This window comes from Phoxinus phoxinus (assembly GCF_949152265.1).
Source record: "Phoxinus phoxinus genome assembly, chromosome: 5".
Classification (NCBI taxonomy): domain Eukaryota; kingdom Metazoa; phylum Chordata; class Actinopteri; order Cypriniformes; family Leuciscidae; genus Phoxinus; species Phoxinus phoxinus.
Genome location: NC_136880.1, coordinates 32,565,039 through 32,583,279, shown reverse-complemented (window position 1 = coordinate 32,583,279; position 18,241 = coordinate 32,565,039). Strand labels below are relative to the sequence as shown.

At 37.2% G+C, this 18,241-nt stretch overlaps 1 protein-coding gene across 2 annotated transcripts in view; it reads left to right on the top strand.

Annotated features, from left to right (window-relative positions):
* insra (insulin receptor a) overlaps nt 1-16,596 on the top strand; it is a 65,282-nt gene extending 48,686 nt beyond the window's left edge. For both annotated transcript variants that reach the window (XM_079614123.1, XM_079614122.1), the window contains 14 exons: nt 250-500; nt 1,298-1,465; nt 1,599-1,797; nt 6,562-6,845; nt 6,948-7,087; nt 7,613-7,772; nt 8,298-8,400; nt 8,502-8,569; nt 11,299-11,528; nt 12,328-12,438; nt 12,603-12,762; nt 13,997-14,126; nt 14,245-14,379; nt 15,180-16,596. In XM_079614123.1, the coding sequence (XP_079470249.1) occupies nt 250-500; nt 1,298-1,465; nt 1,599-1,797; nt 6,562-6,845; nt 6,948-7,087; nt 7,613-7,772; nt 8,298-8,400; nt 8,502-8,569; nt 11,299-11,528; nt 12,328-12,438; nt 12,603-12,762; nt 13,997-14,126; nt 14,245-14,379; nt 15,180-15,534 (2,494 nt within the window). In that variant the 3' untranslated portion in view covers nt 15,535-16,596. The remainder of the gene's footprint in view (nt 1-249; nt 501-1,297; nt 1,466-1,598; nt 1,798-6,561; nt 6,846-6,947; nt 7,088-7,612; nt 7,773-8,297; nt 8,401-8,501; nt 8,570-11,298; nt 11,529-12,327; nt 12,439-12,602; nt 12,763-13,996; nt 14,127-14,244; nt 14,380-15,179) is intronic.
* Nucleotides 16,597-18,241: the final 1,645 nt, after the last annotated feature.

The window sequence follows — 18,241 nt, the reverse complement described above, 5'->3', positions numbered from 1 at the left end:
ACAGCATATGATGTGTTGTGAATGAAATTGAGACTGTGACGGATAGAAGTTCCATCCGAAATCCAGAGCATTCTGTCTTATGGAAACTTATATTTTATGTTTTGTCGACTCAATGATACACACCAGGTTATACGAACTATCCCTCACAGCCTCATTTTAATTTTCACCATTTTAAAAATGGTGTCTAGCTCAATGCAATGAAGTGATTTCTGTGTTAGTGTTTGATAACATATCTCTCTGCTTCTCAAGGCCATATAAGAATGTAACTGAGTTCGATGGTCAGGATGCATGTGGCTCTAACAGCTGGGTCATAGCAGATGTGGACCCTCCACCTCGTGCCACAGAGGGAAAAGAACAGCAGGAGCCCGGCTACCTCATCCACCCTCTGAAGCCGTGGACGCAGTACGCCATCATGGTCAAAACCCAGCTCTCCGCTGCTGATGAACACCAGGTCCACGGAGCAAAGAGCGAAATCATCTATGTCCGCACCAATGCTACCAGTAAGAGCTTCTGGAAAGTTTCCTTCAAGGAAAATTAAACTTTTAAGGCAAACCTAGAAGAAATGTAGAAAGTTGGGATGACCAGTTTTTTGTATGGCCTTCAGAACATCCATTTACTATTTTAAGACCTTTCACTTTACAGCATTTGTATTCATGATATCCTTACCAAGCCTGTTTAAAACTAAATGTAGTAATTTCTCTAGTCTTTTCTGTAAGTCGATTTCAGTAGCAGTGTTAATCTTGCAGCCTTAGTATGGGAGAGGAATAAAAGAGGTCAAAGGCTGGTAAAACAGACCGCTGGTGACTTTCAGTGGTATGAAATAATTTAGCTGTGTGCACATCATGCCAGGCCGTGATTAAGGAGAAAAAATAAATGTGGTTTGCTTTCAGAGCTGCTAGGTGTCTGTCTGATTTCCTTTTAGCTTGTTTTGTCTTTCCTTCCTGATAAACCACATAACCATTCACTAAGCTAAAAAACATTGTTTCGGCAGCTGGTTGGCAAGAGCTGAAAGCAGTGCTTCAGGGTTTTTCTCTCTTTTTTGTCTTTCTGGTTTGGCAAACGGTTGGGTTCGCACACTGTGACATCGATGGTGTCCTTCTACTTCCTTTTTAGGAGGAAGCTGTCGTTATTCTTCTTGTCTCATTGGCGACCTAGTCTGACAATGTGGTCTAACCAGAATGGAGTTTTGTTTAGAGTCTACTGTTCTACTAGTCTACCTTTTTGGCTTTGTTCTTATTTAAAATCATTCTTGTTTGTTCCATTTACTAATGAGTTTTTTGTTGTTGTTGTTTTTCAGAACCCTCCGTGCCCCTGGACCCCATATCCTCGTCAAATTCCTCATCTCAGATCATTCTGAAGTGGAAGCCCCCTAACGATCCAAACGGAAACATCACACACTACTTAGTCTTCTGCCAGCAGCAACCAGAGGCTAGCGAGCTCTACAAGTTTGATTACTGTCAGAAAGGTTAGAAAACATACATGAGCATATGTATATAAAACATACACACTACTGTTCAATAGTTTAGGGTTGGTAAGAATCTGAATTGTATCTATAAAAAGATAGCAGAACAAAATCTAAGCCTTGTGTTTCTGTTCAGGAATGAAGCTACCCACCAGAGCCCCCACACAAGTGGACAACGAAGAGGAACAGAAGTGGAACCAAACCGAGGATCAGGGCCAAGATAGCCGCTGCTGTGCTTGCCCCAAAACGGAGAAACAGCTGAAGAAAGAGGCGGAGGAGTCCGAGTACCGCAAAACCTTTGAGGACTACCTCCATAATGAAGTCTTTGAGCTCAGGTAAATATCACGGTTCCTCATTTAACTAGTGTAGATTAGAACTGCAAACACTAATCATATAATCGGTAATGAAAATAAAATTATTATGAAAAAAATATGAATTTTTACTATTTTTGCACTCAATATATAGCATATATTATATAGCATATCATTTTCCTTACATAAACAATATATACAGCATACATATGAACATAATATGTATATATTACATATACTATTTAATGTATAGACAATATATATCATGCATTATATAGACATTCATATGTATGCAATACATAGCTCACATTATATAAACTTTTTAATAGTATGGCAAAATATAGCATAGATACATTATAGAGACTTTCTCATATAACCGGTATATTGCATATATTATGTAATGCAATTTTCATATATAGACAATATATAGCATACATTATTGACATGTGTTCATTATTGTATATCATGCATTATATAAACTTATACAAACCGTTTTCATATAGTTTGAAGGAGAGCATTGTGAAAGATGTGAAATTTAATAGATGAAATAATCAACAGATTGATCAATTATCAAAATAGTTCCCCCTATTACCATGGGCTCAGAAACATATTTTTCTATTCAAAGACTCTTGAGATGCAGCTATCACAATCTTCAGCTGATGTGACCCTCTAGGTGGATGTTCTCAAGTTGTTCATGTTGTTATGGTGTTCATCTGTTTTCTCCAGAGTTCTAAGCTCAGGGTTGAACGTCTTAGTAGTGGTCAGACCGCTTTCCCTCGCCGGGTTGTTTTTGACTCCACCAAGACCTTGAGTACATGTTTTTGTTTGGTGCGTTTCCACCTTCTATGTGTATCTTTGGCCTTCAGAAGCTCACAGCTGGCTCTCACAGCTAAAGATCTCGTTCCACTCTTACACACACATGTACACTCCCACATACACACAAACTTTCTCTCATGCTTTGTACAGGCCTTGGTTTAGTGTAATCTTTTTTTTTTGAGTGGAAGATGTTGTCTGGTCTGTGGTAGGGATGGACAATGTTGACAAGGACAACCACAACGCATTCAGAGGAAGTGCAGACTCTTACACAGGTGGTTTGTCTCGCTACCCTTCATTGTTCTACATATTATGGTTGACTTTTGCAGATGGTCTGCACATTTTATTCACAGCGACTTTACAGTCTATAAAAAGTATTCGATTTTTTTTTTTTTAGACATTAAAATATTGTTTTACTTGAGATGATTTTATCTTCGGAAATGCTTTGGCTCTTATAACATACCAAAAGTGCTGAATCCTCCTGTCCTGAGCTCTTATATGAGGAAATAACTGAAGGCTGTGGTGCTCTGGTAGTGGTTTACCACTGGAATAGTTAAAACCAACCACATGAAATGCTCCTGTGCTCCCTCTAGAGGCGATGCTTGTAATGAACCCATACTTCAAGTTACGCCCACTTCAATACGCCCACCTCAAATTGCTCACAGTTTTTGTTTTTTTTCGACTTAAAGCAGGCAGCGCTGCACAGATGACCAATGTTCAAAGTACCGCGAGAGCGGTCAGAGAACAGACAGTTCCGTATGCTTTTGAATCGCTCACGCTCAAGTTTAACACAAACTGAACATAATAGAGTTGATTAAACTGACTCTTAGCTGTTCAAGAACCGAAATGCTTGTTTTGGTATACAGTAAAGCAAGCTGCGATCTGCATTAGTGCCAAGGTACTGATAATGTATTGCAAGAAAGCATATTGCTATGTATTGTTTTATCAATTATTCGTCCCACCTTAACTAGAGTGTGGAGCAAGCACTAATATATCCTTTTGGAATTGGGCTTTATTTCCTTTTTTTCATTTATTTTTTATAAATAATTGTAAACATTTTTTGATGTCTTATTGTATGCCTGATTTGCTGGTGATACTGATGTACACAGCACTAATGAACAGCTAAATGCAAACAAATTATACTTTTGAGACAAATGAACAACAAGCACACCTATAACAAAATATCCAATAGAAAATCAGATCTCAGAAAGTGCCCCCAGCCACATAAAAACAGTAGAATCTAATCATTGTAGTTTTCCCCTCTGTCCACATCCCCTGTAGGTTTCACAGTCGTTGTAGAGAGAATTGCATTGAATGCAATTGGAGATTAGATACGGAGTTCTGTAGGTCCTTTTATGCTCCTTTGACGATGTGTTCCAGTTTACCACACCTGTTGACAAAAGAAGAGACGGGATCATGTGTAAAACATGTTCCGATTTTTATTTTATTTTAACATGTTTCCTCAGTATTCATTTTAGTAGTGGTGTGCCACCAGAAAAATGTGAAATTAAAAGAAACACTTATTGTCTAAAACAAAGCATTAGTCTATTGTAGAAGTAATTATTATATTATGATGATTCAAATAATTTTAGCACTAGAACCTCGACTTGAATCAACTTGATAATGAACGAATGAGGAATCGTCACTCAAAAGCACCACCTCTGCACAAAAAAATAAAAAGGAAACAGTCGTAAACGGTTATAGAAAACAATAAATTAGGCGACATCTATGCATTTACATCTATTAGGTGACATCTTACCCATGCATTTACATTTTATTAATGGCAAGTGACCATTCCAGGGCGATCTACTACTGTTGTGTTGCTGGCATCTGTGGGACACTCAGCGAGACAGATTGACAAGCTCAAAGTTCAAAACGCTTTGCTCTGCCCTTGCTGCAATGTAAAAAGCAGCAATATGACTTAAACACTTCGAAACACGGTTATCTCGGGAAAATATTCTTACCGTTGTCTCTATACGAGCTTAGCCTGGCTAACGCCAGACCCAATTCTCGTTGAGACTTGGGTCTGGGAACCACATGTTCATTTTCTCGTATTTGAGGCGTGGTTTACGAATGCGCCGGCGCCGTTTATTGGGTGCTAAGAATGTCTATCAAATGCGCCTGTACGTAGCTCATAGCCAATCGTTTCCATTATACCAGATGACGTATGTAGAGAAATGGTTTAACGCCAAACGCTGCTCTTTTTTCTAAATAAAATTGCGATCTAAACTACTTAGAACAATATCTAAGGCTGCATCAAAAGGTAGCTTCGCGTCTGCTGCCATGTTGACTCCATAGATATAAACAAACTGCTTAGTTGTGTCGCAAAGATGTCGTCATTGTCTTGCTGCTCCCTCCCCGTTCTGTGATTGGTTCCCTAAACGAGGCGAAAATCAGGTCCATGGTTTCCAGACTGCCTTTCAGCGAGAATAAAATCGCGCTGCGCAAAGGCAGTCTGGGGAAACCCAGGCTAATACGAGCTGGTATCTTGCCGACAACAGTTTTGAGTTTGACACATCGTGTGGTTCTTTGTGATTTGGACAACTTCAAGTTACGCCCCCTTCAAGTTATGCCCGCTTCCTGTTACGCCCCTCTCTTGCAGTACGCGGACAGACCCATCTCGAATTCTGTGGCTTGCAGTCCATGCATGCTAGTGTTGTACTAAAATATGGCCAAAATACCCTTTAGCAAAGATACACATTTAGACTTTGTCTTCTGGTTAAATGCATCAAATACACCAACTTTCAATCATTTGGGGTCAGTAAGAGTTTTTTTAAATGAAAATCTATTGACCAAAAAATACAGTAAAAACAGTAATATTTGTGAAACATTAAAACTTAACATAACTGTTTTCAATTTTCACTCCAATTTTACTCCAGTCTTCATTGTCACATGATCCTTCAAAAAACATTCTAATTTGGTGCTCAAGAAACACTTATTATTATCAATGTTGAAAACAGTTGTGCTGCTTAGTATTTTTGTGGAAACCGTGATCAGGATTCTTTGATTAATAGAAATAGAATGTCTTTTCAAATCAATTTCATGCATCCTTGCCAAATTAAAGTTTGAGTAAAAAAATAACAACATCTTAGTTGTGTTAAAGGTGGTAAGTATTTTTGTCCAATCAAATTATCTTTCATAATTAGTGTGTTTCTGCTAAGAACCTGCTTCAATAGGAAATGTCTAAAGACTATGCTCAAAAGATTTCTCATATTTCAATCGGTTCAGAGCTGTTGAATTAATAGTCACTTTAATTTATTTCAGATTCCAGATATTTCCTAAACTGTAATTTGCCACTGTTTTGTGCAATTACACTGTCATTTGTGGTCTGTCCTTTCTCATTTGTGCAGCCCTTTTCCTTCTGAGCGAGAGTGAAGAAAAGAGTCATATGTCATATGTCAATATCTCATATTATTTTACATTTTTCCCTCATTCCTTTGAAGGGTTGAACATTTCTTTAGTGCAGATGAACATTAGATTATTGGATGAAATGAGTGCTGCAACATGTAGAACTGTCATTTAGTCAATCAGACTGCTGTTTGATGTTTGAGTGAGGCTGCTTAAACTCGCATCAGCTGGAATCTCAACATAAGCTCACTTTTTCAACATCCACAAACATCTGTTTTCTAAACCGTGATGTATTGTAGGCAAATTTACACAAACAGTACAACAGCCTTACAGTCTACAACATGCTCTAATGCAAGATCATTTTCTAGAGCTAATGCTCTAATGTTTACCGTCATTGTTAGTGCACTCGACTCGCTTGCAGGGGGATCGAGGTTTGAGACCGACCCGGAGCAGGGCTGGTAGGATTAGAGTGTGAGTTTTGGAGGCAGAGCAATGAAGAAGGGGTGTGTTTGTTTGGGTTGATTTCAAACATCAACATTGGCCAACAGCATATTATAAAAAACGACTTACCCCACCTTTAAGAATCTAGACTGACTTCCTTCTCTTTACATGTTTCTGTGTACCCAGGCCATCAAGACAGCGCAGATCACTGGTGGGCATTGCTAATAGGACCTCCTCTCGTCTTTTCACTACGCCCTCCTCGTTACCCAATGGCTCTGCCACTCGTAGCCCAGAGGAGGAAGCAGAGGCCAATAAGATTTCACTGATTGTGCATGCCAAAGAGTCAACAGTCATCTCCAGTCTGCGCCATTTCACCAGCTACCAGATAGAAATCCATGCCTGCAACCATGAGAATGACCCCGCTCGCTGCAGTATGGCGGCCTACGTCAGTGCCCGCACCATGCCCGAAGGTGTGGGATTGTAATTTTATGATGCATTATTTCATTGAGTATAGCTATTTTTTTATTGGCTATATCCCCTATTGTCATCTGTTTGTTTCTGTTTTTGTACAGAAAAAGCTGATGACATTGTGGGTCTGATAATCTATGAGGTGTCTGAGTACTCCGTACACATCAGGTGGATGGAGCCTAAGGCCCCTAACGGCATGATTATTCTCTATGAAGTCCACTACAAGAGGCTGGGAGATACAGAGGTGAGTTCTTACACAGGATGGAGATCGAAGCCTGCACTCTGCTCCCATGAACACTGGCTGCACTTTTAAACTGATTTTTATCAATCCTGTTGAAATCTCCAAATAGCTCCAAATAAACAAGCTTTTTTAGCATAATTGTATCAGCTGTGTATTTCTGTAACCATGGAGAAATCCAGCCAGGGACGGTAGTAATGTTCCTAATACTGTTTTTAAAAAAGCCTCAGATAAACAAGTGATGATTATATAAAGGTTAATAATGGTTGTAAGCAAAGCAAAACATGGTTTTGCACTTAACGGCGCATGCACCTGTTTCGGTTGATGGATTTGAAACACTGTTGTAACTGTTTACACTGACCTATTACAGTTTCATCAAAGTCTGATGAGTAATATTTATATGTATTAGTGTGAGATGGACTTTAAAAACATGATAAAAACAGAGCCTTTGCCACTGGATAATGGGTGGCTTGAGTCTGATGTGCACGGCAATATGGGTTATCTATCTAACTGCATGCCTTTATGTCTTAGGAGCTGCACCACTGCGTATCCAGGAAGAATTATATTGCAGACGGAGGCTGCAAGCTGAGAGTGGTGCACCCTGGGAACTATACAGTGCGGATCAGAGCTACCTCCCTGGCAGGCAATGGATCGTGGACAGAGCCAACACACTTCTATGTTCAGGACCTACGTAAGATGGCTTGTCCATAATGCCTATGTATATTATATCATCAGTTATTAAATTATGCATAAGACCCACATAACTGAATTTTCGAAAAGGTTTGTGTATATGTGGAAAAAAAGACTAAATATTCACATACTAATACTATTGACACAAAGTTTCAACCTCTTAGTTTAATTAGGGGAAAATTGTAAAAAAAAAAAATTACAGTTGTTCAATATGGAAGATGTCATTAGTTAAGTTTTTTTTTTTTTTTTTTTTTTTTTTTTTTATACTATAAATTGGTTTTGTTGTGTGGTCATTTTTATAGTTTAAGTTTGCTTTGGGTTTTATTTAAAAAAAAAAGTTTTAATATATTAATTTGAAAAAAATTCCATGGCATTTAAGGCTTCCTAATAATATCAGTATATAAATAATATTTTTTATTTAATCTTGTAATTATTATTTGCTCCATTGTGTACTGCACCTGTACACAACTTGGTTTGAAAGTGCACACCTATTATATATATATATATGTTGTGCCTATGTGAACAGGTGTGGACCCATCCAGCATGCTGAAGATTGTGATCGGTCCTGTGATCTGTGTCTTTTTACTACTTGTGATGGGAAGTGTGGGCTTTTTCATGTTCAAGAAAAAGTAAGTGTCTTGTATTGTGATTGTCATGAAAACTGTAGGAAAGTATTTTTTGTGAGGTAAGTAATGAATTTCTTTAATTTTTCATTTTTAAATCTGACCAGGCAAACAGAAGGTCCAACTGGGCGACTTTATACCTCCCCAAATCCAGAGTATTTCAGCCCAGATGAGGGTAAGCAATTTTCCTTTCCCTCTGCGTGACCTTTGGCAGCAAATGCTGGAGTTGATGGCTGCCAGAGGTGGAAAGTAACGGATTACATTTACTCGCGTTACTGTAATTGAGTAGTTTTTTTGTGTACTTCTACTTTTTTAAGTAGTTTTTAAAATCTGTAATTTTACTTTTACTTAAGTACGTTTTGTTTGAAGTATTGTAATTCGCTCCATTTTTAAATCATATCCGTTACTGAGTAAAAAATAAATAAAATAATAATTTACAAGGAAAAAAAAAATCGCGCTCCGGAAACTACTACATTGATTGAAGGGCGGGAGAACCGTCTATGGCGAGAACAAACGCGCAAAAAAGGTGATGCAGACCCAGCTAAAAGTGAAACGCTGTTGAATTCTTATGAAGCGAACCATATGGGCAGTATGTGAATACTTTAGATGTAGGAAAAACGCGTGGTTGTCCTCGAGGATAGATATCCAATTTGCAAAAAATGTGGACGCAATGTGGCTGCAAAAGGAGGAAACATAGAACACCATCCATCTGTGCAGATAAAGGTATGTCCCGTTTGCAGAGTGAATCCCCGAATTCAAAATCCAAATGAAAATTCAATTTACATAACGCAGGTTCCACGTAAAACACGCAATGATGTAGGCTATATGAATAAATTGAAAGTAGAGCTGTGCAATAAATCGCGACATGGTCTCTGAATATTAAAGCGCAAAAAGACTGCTATGTAAATATGCTTGTTCTGCGTGCCTCTGTGTGAATGAGCTGCGTCGCGTCTGTAGCCTACTACATACTCAAGTATGCCTGATGCTCATTGTGTTTTCAGCGTCTCACAAACAATATGAGGACATGAAATAGGCTACATGAACATTTAGAGAGCTGCTCTGAGAGAACGCCTAATGAGCATTTTCATCATTTTATTTGAGAAAAACCATTGTCAAATACACTCTAAAACAGGTCTTCACTAGAACCCGTCAAAATAAAAGTTTAGTGTTACTAGGAGAAATTATGATAGAAATAGCCTACCGGTTTATTACTATTGTATGCCTACAATAGAACATACTTCTCAAAATAATAACAACAATAATTTGAATTTAAAAAAATTTAACATTATTTAAGGAATATCTTTTTTTGGGTCCATGGTTTAATTTAATAAATCTGTTCGGCAGAACTTTCCCAAAAAATAAAAGGATAAAGTTTACATTTATTTGTATTAATAAAATACATTTTCTGAATAAAATACATTTCATAGGATTATTCTTAAACATTTTAATATATTATTAATGTTAAAAATAGTTAATCTAATGGTCATTGGTCAGTTATTGAATTTAGTTAATTAGACATGTTTTATTGAAATTTTAATAAACAAAACAAACAAATAATTTTAAGTTTGTTATAATAAAAGCATTTGTTAAACCAAAAAACTGTTTTCATTCATTTAACTGTCATTTTTTTAACTGATGATAATAATAATAACAATAATTTAATGATACCGTTTATTTATTTATTAATTGATTAAAGGGATAGTTCACCCAAAAATTAAAATTAGCCCATGATTTATTCATCCTCAAGTCATCCTAGGTGTATGTGAAATTCTTCTTTCAAACAAATATCGGAGTTATATTAACAAATATCCTGCAGTGAATGGCCGTTTCTGTTTTGAAGTCCATAAAAGTGCATCTATCCATCATTAAAGTGCTCCTCACGGCTCCGGGGGGTTAATAAAGACCTTCTGAACCAGAGCGATGAATTTGTGTTAGAAAAATATCCATATTTAAAACTTTACAAAGTAAAATAACTAGGTTCCAGCCACACGAACATACAGATTCCACTTAAAGGGCACCTATTATGCAAAATTCACTTTTACATGATGTTTGAACATAAATGTGTGTTGGACTTAACTTACATCTTGTGAAAAGGGGCATAATAGGTGCCCTTTAAGTCTAAAGCGCAATTTATGCGAGGAATGCGACGTACTGCTGATATTTACGCTATGCCATGACGCACTACGCTACTTCGACGTCATAAATTGCGTAAGTTGTGCTATAGACGCAAGTAGACTGCGTTTGGCCGGAAGCTAGAATTTTACTTTGTAACGTTAAATATGGATTTTTTTTCTTAAACTCATTGCTTTGCTTTAGAAGGCCTTTATTAACCCCGTATGGAGCACTTTTATGGTGAATAGAGGCACTTTAATGGACTTTTTAAATATAACTCTGAAAGAAGAATGTCATATACACCTAGGATGACTTGAGGGTCAATAAATCATGGGCTTATTTTAATTTTTGGGTGAACTATCCCTTTAACAGTAATATTTTCGGAGACATTGCCATACTGTGCAAATCTCATACCGTTACAACCCTACACGGGAGAGCCCCCCACCCCACCCCACCCCCGCTGTTAAAAAAGTAACTAAGTAACTTTTACTCTGAGTAAATTTTAAATGAGCTACTTTTTACTTTTACTTGAGTCGATTTTTAGACCGGTACTTTTACTTGTACTTAAGTAAAATTTCATTGAAGTAGTAGTACTTTTACTTGAGTACAATATTTTATTACTCTTTCCACCTCTGATGGCTGCACATTTAATTTAGTTTTAATAGAAGAGTTGATCACATTAACCATCGATTAAGGCAGATCATCACATTTAAAATGACTTTCTCTTTTGCTTGAGATCTGCTCCATTTCAAAAATGACACAGTGTGTCCTGCATGTCTGTTGTTTGTGCAGTGTATGAGCCAGACGAGTGGGAGGTGCCGCGTGAAAAGATTAATCTATTGCGAGAGTTAGGCCAGGGATCTTTCGGCATGGTGTATGAGGGCATCGGAAAGGACATAGTTAAAGGCGAGCCACAGACCAGTGTTGCGGTGAAGACGGTTAACGAGTCGGCCAGCCTCAGAGAGAGGATTGAGTTCCTCAATGAAGCTTCTGTGATGAAGGCATTCAGCTGCCACCATGTGGTAAGACATGTCTCTTGCATGTTTTGTAGTCTTATTTTAGTTTTGTTTATATACTGTTTATTATTATTTTTTATATTTAATGTTTTCATTTATTTTTTTTCTTTTAGTACATTTATTTAAGTTAGTTACCTTGGCAACTTTTTAAACTTAATATTTATATATACACTACGGCTCAAAAGTTTAGAAAAATCATGATTTTTAATGTTTTTGAAAGACATCTCTTATGCTCACCAAGGCTGCATTTATTTGAAATGCAAAAATACAGTAAAACAGTAATACTGTGTGAAATGTTATTACAATTTAAAATAAGAGTTTTCGATTTGAATATATTTTAAAATGTGATTTATTCCTGTGATATGAAAGCTGAATTTTCTGCATCATTATTCCAGTCTTCAGTCACATGATCCTTCAGAAATCATTCTGATATTCTGATTTGTGTGCTCAATCATTATCAGTTATTTATTATTATTGGTGCTCAAATATTGATAATGGGTCCTTACTATTGTAAGTGTTGAAAAGTTTTTGCTGCTTAATATTTTTGTGGAAACCGAGGAATACATTTTTCAGGATTCTTGGATGAATTAAAAGATTAAAACAATCTAATTGATTTAAAATAGAAATATTTAGTAACATTATAAATGTGTTTATTGTCAGTAAAAACAGCCTTTTTCAACGTATGCTTTTTCAGGTTTTATTTTAAATACTGAAAATTATTTTATTAGGTTTAGTTAACAATAACACTGGTTGGACTTTGACATAGTCTATTATGTACAGTAACTGACATGATTCTGTGGGTTAGGTGAGGCTGCTGGGGGTGGTGTCTAAAGGCCAGCCCACTCTAGTGGTGATGGAGCTCATGACACATGGAGATCTGAAGAGTTTCCTGCGTTCTCTCAGACCTGACTCAGAGGTAACAAATCATACCAGAAGTTTCACTATCAGACTTAATAGAGCTTTTAAATCCGTTTTAAGGAGGTAGAATATTAGCTTAGTTTATATTACACATTAAAAAAGGACTGACTTTTTAAATATTGGATTTTTGTTTTACTGTGTTGTTTGATTACTTTGTTACAGAATAACCCTGGTCGGCCTCCTCCAACGCTGAAAGAGATGATTCAAATGGCCGCAGAGATAGCAGATGGCATGGCTTACCTGAACGCCAAGAAGTTTGTGCACCGTGACCTTGCTGCCAGGAACTGCATGGTGGCCGAAGACCTGACCGTAAAAATTGGAGGTACGTAATGTGATAGGGGTATATTTATTTAAAGTTTAAAGGGATAGTTCACCCAAAAATGAAAATTAGCCCATTATTTACTCTAGGTGTATACAATCGGAGTTATGTTAAACATTGTCCTGGCTCTTCCAAGCTTTATAATGGCTGTGAATGGCCGTTTCTTTTTTGAAGTCCATAAAAGTGCATCTATCCATCATAAAACTGCTCCACACGGCTCCGGGGGGTTAATAAAGGCCTTCTGAAGCGAAGCCATGCGTTTGTGTAAGAAAAATATCCATATTTAACACGTTACAAATAAAAATTGCCAAACAGCCATACGCAGTCCACTTATGCCTAAAGCACAACTTGCGCAACTTGTGACATCGGAAGTAATGTAGTGTGTCATGGCGTAGCGTATATATCAGCAGTGTGTTGCATTACTCGCATACGTTGCACTTTAGACTTAAGTGGAGTCTGTATGTTCGTTTGGCCGGAAGCTAGTCATTTATTTTACTTTGTAACATGTTATCTAGGTACTTTTACGCCTAATGTTTTATGAATTCAGACATACTATTCTTTTCACATACCGTACTGTTTTTCACATACTGTAGTAGGGAAGTATGGATATTCGGATGTAGGGATAATACCAATACCAAACAATACATGTTAAATATTCAAAATTGTCTCTCGAAGGTTGATTTGCCCAGTATAGAGTTAAAAATAATTCAATTTAAATGTATTTGAATAGCTCACATTTTGCTGGATGGCGCCTTGCATGGCTGACACCGCCGTCGGTGTATGAATGAGTGAATGTGAGGCAATATGTAAAGCGCTTTGGTGGCCATTGGGTCTGTTGAAAGCGCTATATAAATGCAGTCCATTTACCATTAATCCTGCCACACGATTATTATTTCTGTGTAAATACCTTGTTAAAATTTTATTTTTTCATAATAGGTGTTGCTTCAGATGCTTTGTTTTCGTGTGGAAGAAAAAACACTGTATAATTTTGTCCATTTATGAACTAGTCTTGGGTCTTTGAAGTAAGTTTCTGAAATAAAATAACTGCACAAAGCTAGTAAAATATTCTAGCTATGCCACACAAAAGTGCCAAAATGAGATGCTGAATGCAAGCTCATAATAAAAAAGGAGGTACAAGTGTGAATGTGTTGTAGTATGTCTCGTACGTGGATTGTGTCATCTGTTATTTTAAGCGCTTTCTAATAGTGTTATTTTGTCTTGTGTTGACTGCTGTCAGATTTTGGCATGACAAGAGACATTTATGAGACGGATTACTACAGAAAGGGTGGGAAGGGCCTGCTTCCTGTGAGATGGATGGCCCCTGAGTCGCTGAAGGATGGAGTCTTCACCGCTCATTCAGACTGCTGGTGAGCTGTCCATATGCACACACACACACACAAACAACCATACAAAGACATGTCATTGTTGTAGGACTATCCTTATGGTTTGTTTTAGTCACTAATGACCCACGTTGTGCTTGTCAAGGTCGTTCGGTGTGGTGTTATGGGAGATCAGTACTCTGGCTGAGCAGCCCTACCAGGGGCTGTCCAATGAACAAGTTCTTAAGTTTGTGATGGATGGAGGATACCTGGACAGACCTGACAACTGCGCAGACAGATTGTGAGTGCATTACTGAAATATTGCCCGTGTTAACATCTCAAAGTTGGTGTTTATTGCAATACTAACTTTAGCCTACTGTATCTGGGCTCATAATGGATTTTTTTTTTATTCTCCTGCTGGTCAGTTGGACCAGTAGTTATAGTAGTCTACTTGCCCTGCCAATATTTCACCTGCATATCACGAAAGAATTATCTTTTTATATTATTATTTTAAGCTATGCATTTTTTCTGTATTTGCTAGAAATATTTGGATTTTTCTATAAACTTCAAGTTTTCTTTTAAACATTTTGTTTATAATCTTTTTTTTTTTTCTTACAAGAAGACAATTGGTAACAAGGTAGAAATTATAGCTATAATGCATCTCCATAAATTGACTTAGAAACTGTTACTGGAATTTTGAAGTTATAGCAATTGAATCCTAGTATAAGAATTTGATCACGTTATTTTAGTCCCTTTTAGGTCATTTAAGATGAAATCACCATCATGCTTTCCTTGTCAAATGCCAATGACTGTTAAACATATACTGGACTGCACTGTTTTTAATTTAAATAGACAATGTTTTAGTTCATAGATGTGTGTAGCTGATATGTGTCACCTGAATGTATTCTAGACATTCTCTTATATTAATCTTAAATGTCTTATATAGTTTTTTGTTAATTGTATGACTTTTTATTCACTTTGATCTCACAATGAAGATAGCTTTGCTGCTGATATGGCTTTACATTTAACATAAATAAATGTAGTGGAATTTTAAGGACTTCGGTCTTTAACTGACATGTCTCCTGTTTCCTGATCCTCCAGGCATAACCTGATGCAGATGAGCTGGCATTACAATCCCAAAATGAGGCCCAGCTTCCAGGAGATCATCGAGATGCTCCGGGAGGATCTGCATCCCTCGTTTCAGGAGGCCTCCTTCTTCTACAGTGAGGAGAACAAGCCGCCCGAGACGGAAGAGTTTGATATGGACCTGGAGAACATGGAGAGCATCCCGCTGGACCCTTCCTCGTACTCTCAGAGGGAGTGCTGTCTAGATGGGGACGAGGGCTCATCCGTGGGCCTTCGAGGGAGTTATGAGGAGCATGTGCCGTATACGCATATGAATGGCGGCAAGAAAAATGGACGCATCTTATCCCTACCCCGATCTAACCCTTCCTAATATTATAAACCCCATCAAGCTACATTATAAATTTTTTTTTTTCATCATTTTATAGATTCACTTTTATTGAGCTCTATACCAGAAGCCCTTCAGAAAGGAATCTCAGGACATTCATTTTCTTCTTTACTGCCTCAGTATGATGATGATACAGGGTGCGGGCTTTTTTTTGTATTTAAAGAAGAAAATACACATAACTGCTTCTTTTCTGTTTTTTTTTTAAATATAAATATATATATTGCCAAGTTTCAAGGACTGGTCAAATGGAACAAACTGTGAAATTAACCTCAGACAACCAGAAGGCTGCTTTAAACCTTACATCTCCTCAGACTCTCTCCTCATCCACCAACTCTCTCCAGAAAAAGACAAAATATAGATGAAAAAGAAAAGAAAAGTGACCTTACTCTGTTTGTGGCAACATGGAGTTCATGACAACATGGAGTTGTGTCTGAATCTGTACACTTTGGGCTTTGGTGGCAAACCTGTTGAACTTGGGAACTGTAGGATGACATTTAGCATCCTTCCAAGAATAAACTGTCTACAGGTACAAGACACTGCTTTTCTACCTGCTACTCAGTATTCCAGACTACACGGAGAGAACGAACAGATTTTTGGACTCTATTTTTTTATTTATTTGCTTGCCTGTGCTCTTTTTCTTATTTTTCCCCCCTGGTGTTCACACATTTACAGCTGAAGGATATTTAAACTGTTTTCAGGACTTTTGACTAAAAGAGTTCCTCAGATTGACCAATAGTTGCTGCTTTGATATATTTTAGTGGGTATAGATGATGATAAAAGTATATATAAATATATTATTGATGTTTTTGTACATAGTTGATATGTCGTCATTCGAGTTATTGCCGGTTGTAGAAATGTTTTTACATGTTTGTCTCGAATCTTTATTTTTTCTAATCCGAAAATTATACTAATCATCCTGGACCTCTGATCAGCCAGCAGCTCCAAGATGCACAGGAGTATCTACTAGACGCATTTGGCTTCAGATGTCAAATCTTGATATCAATGGAAATAACTGCTGTAAATAAAGCAGTGAGGTGCATTCAAGAAGAGCGAATAGATGTGTTTCTGTCGTGTTTTTCTTGCGAGTAATTGTGTGAACTTGTGAGTGGTTGTGAGAAAGTCTTTCAAAGCACAGGGCATAGATAGAGGAAGTGTTTTACATCAAATTCGCACAATTTGTGCGATAACTAAACTGTGAAGAGACATGTGACAAAAATGCAAGATCATGATAAAATTCATCCCACAAACAGGAAGTTGTCCTTTTATTTATATTTAATACAAATCTATCTTTTCAAGTTTAACAATGTCAGCCTAATTGGGATTCTTCAGTCACTGATAAATAATATCGTGCAAGTTAATTTATTTCAGTAATTCAACTTAAAAGGTGAAACTAATATTATATAGACTACATGCAAAGTGAGATATTTCAAGCCTTTATTTGTTGTTGTGATGGTTATGGCTTACATCTTATGAAAACCCCAAATTCAAAATTAGATTATTGTGAAAAGGTTTTCATAGCTGTAAGTGATAATCATCAAAATTTTAACAAATAAAGGCTTGAAATATCACAATTTGCATGTAATGAGTCTATATAATTAGATATTCTAATTTTTCGAGTTTCACCTGTAGAGGAAAAGAGGTCCACCCTATTTCACAAAGATCCACCTTCAACTTAAGGGATGTTCGACTTCACCACTAGGTATGCTAATTGAAAAGAAATGTTGTGTAACACTAAGTGTTATAGCTTTTTTGTTTGTTTACTAACGTTACTAACTATCTGAATGTCTCCTCGGTGGAAACGCATTCATTCAGTAAAACGTAAAATAACGTATTTCTCCTGTTCTACCCTGTATAATGTATCCTTCAACTTGTAAGGCTCCTCAGATTTGAATACGGGATTCATTTGTCCTGTTCTCCAAATTGTGTCTCCTTACACTCCTGCACCTGACAGGATAGCGGATCAGGCTCCGGAGGTCGTGAATTCTTGGGGCTGGCCTCTCCTCTTCACCCCAGTCTATTACTTCGTCCCACAAGTCCCACGACATCCAGTATTCGTCGTCGGTCCATGAGAAGAAGTTTTCGCCGTGGTGGAGGGACATTTCACCAGCCGCCCTCAAGTCTGTCTGGCGTGCTTCAATCTCCTCATCCCCACTATCCTGCCTGTCCCAGGCACCAAGATAATGCCAAGAGACGGCAGATTTCGGATAGAGGGATGACATCTTCACAGGAAGAATTGGAACTGAGGCACTTTTTGTTGCTATACGGCACGCTATCCATTAGCTTTACTTGACAACTGCATCAAGAGGATGTGAGCGGTCTGGAGTGACCAGAGCAGGTTCTGTGGAGTAACGTTACAGTGTCGATTATGTCACTGTGTGTCATAATATGGACAGCAAAGTTCCATTTTCATTAAAAAGTGGAATGCACAGTCATTCAAGCTTCTTTTACTGTCTTGTTTACTTCAGGAAATCTAAATCTGCCTAAACGTTAACTAAAATATAAAAAACTAAACTTATCATTTAATTTAGTTTCTGATGTACTAAAATAACTGACACTAAACTGAAATAAATACAAACTATAGACATAAAAAAACGAATAAAAAATGTGTAAAAACAACAAAATTACTCAATCTTGAAACGAATTTAATCAAATAAAAACTAATTCTAAATATGAATAAAAATTATAATAGAAT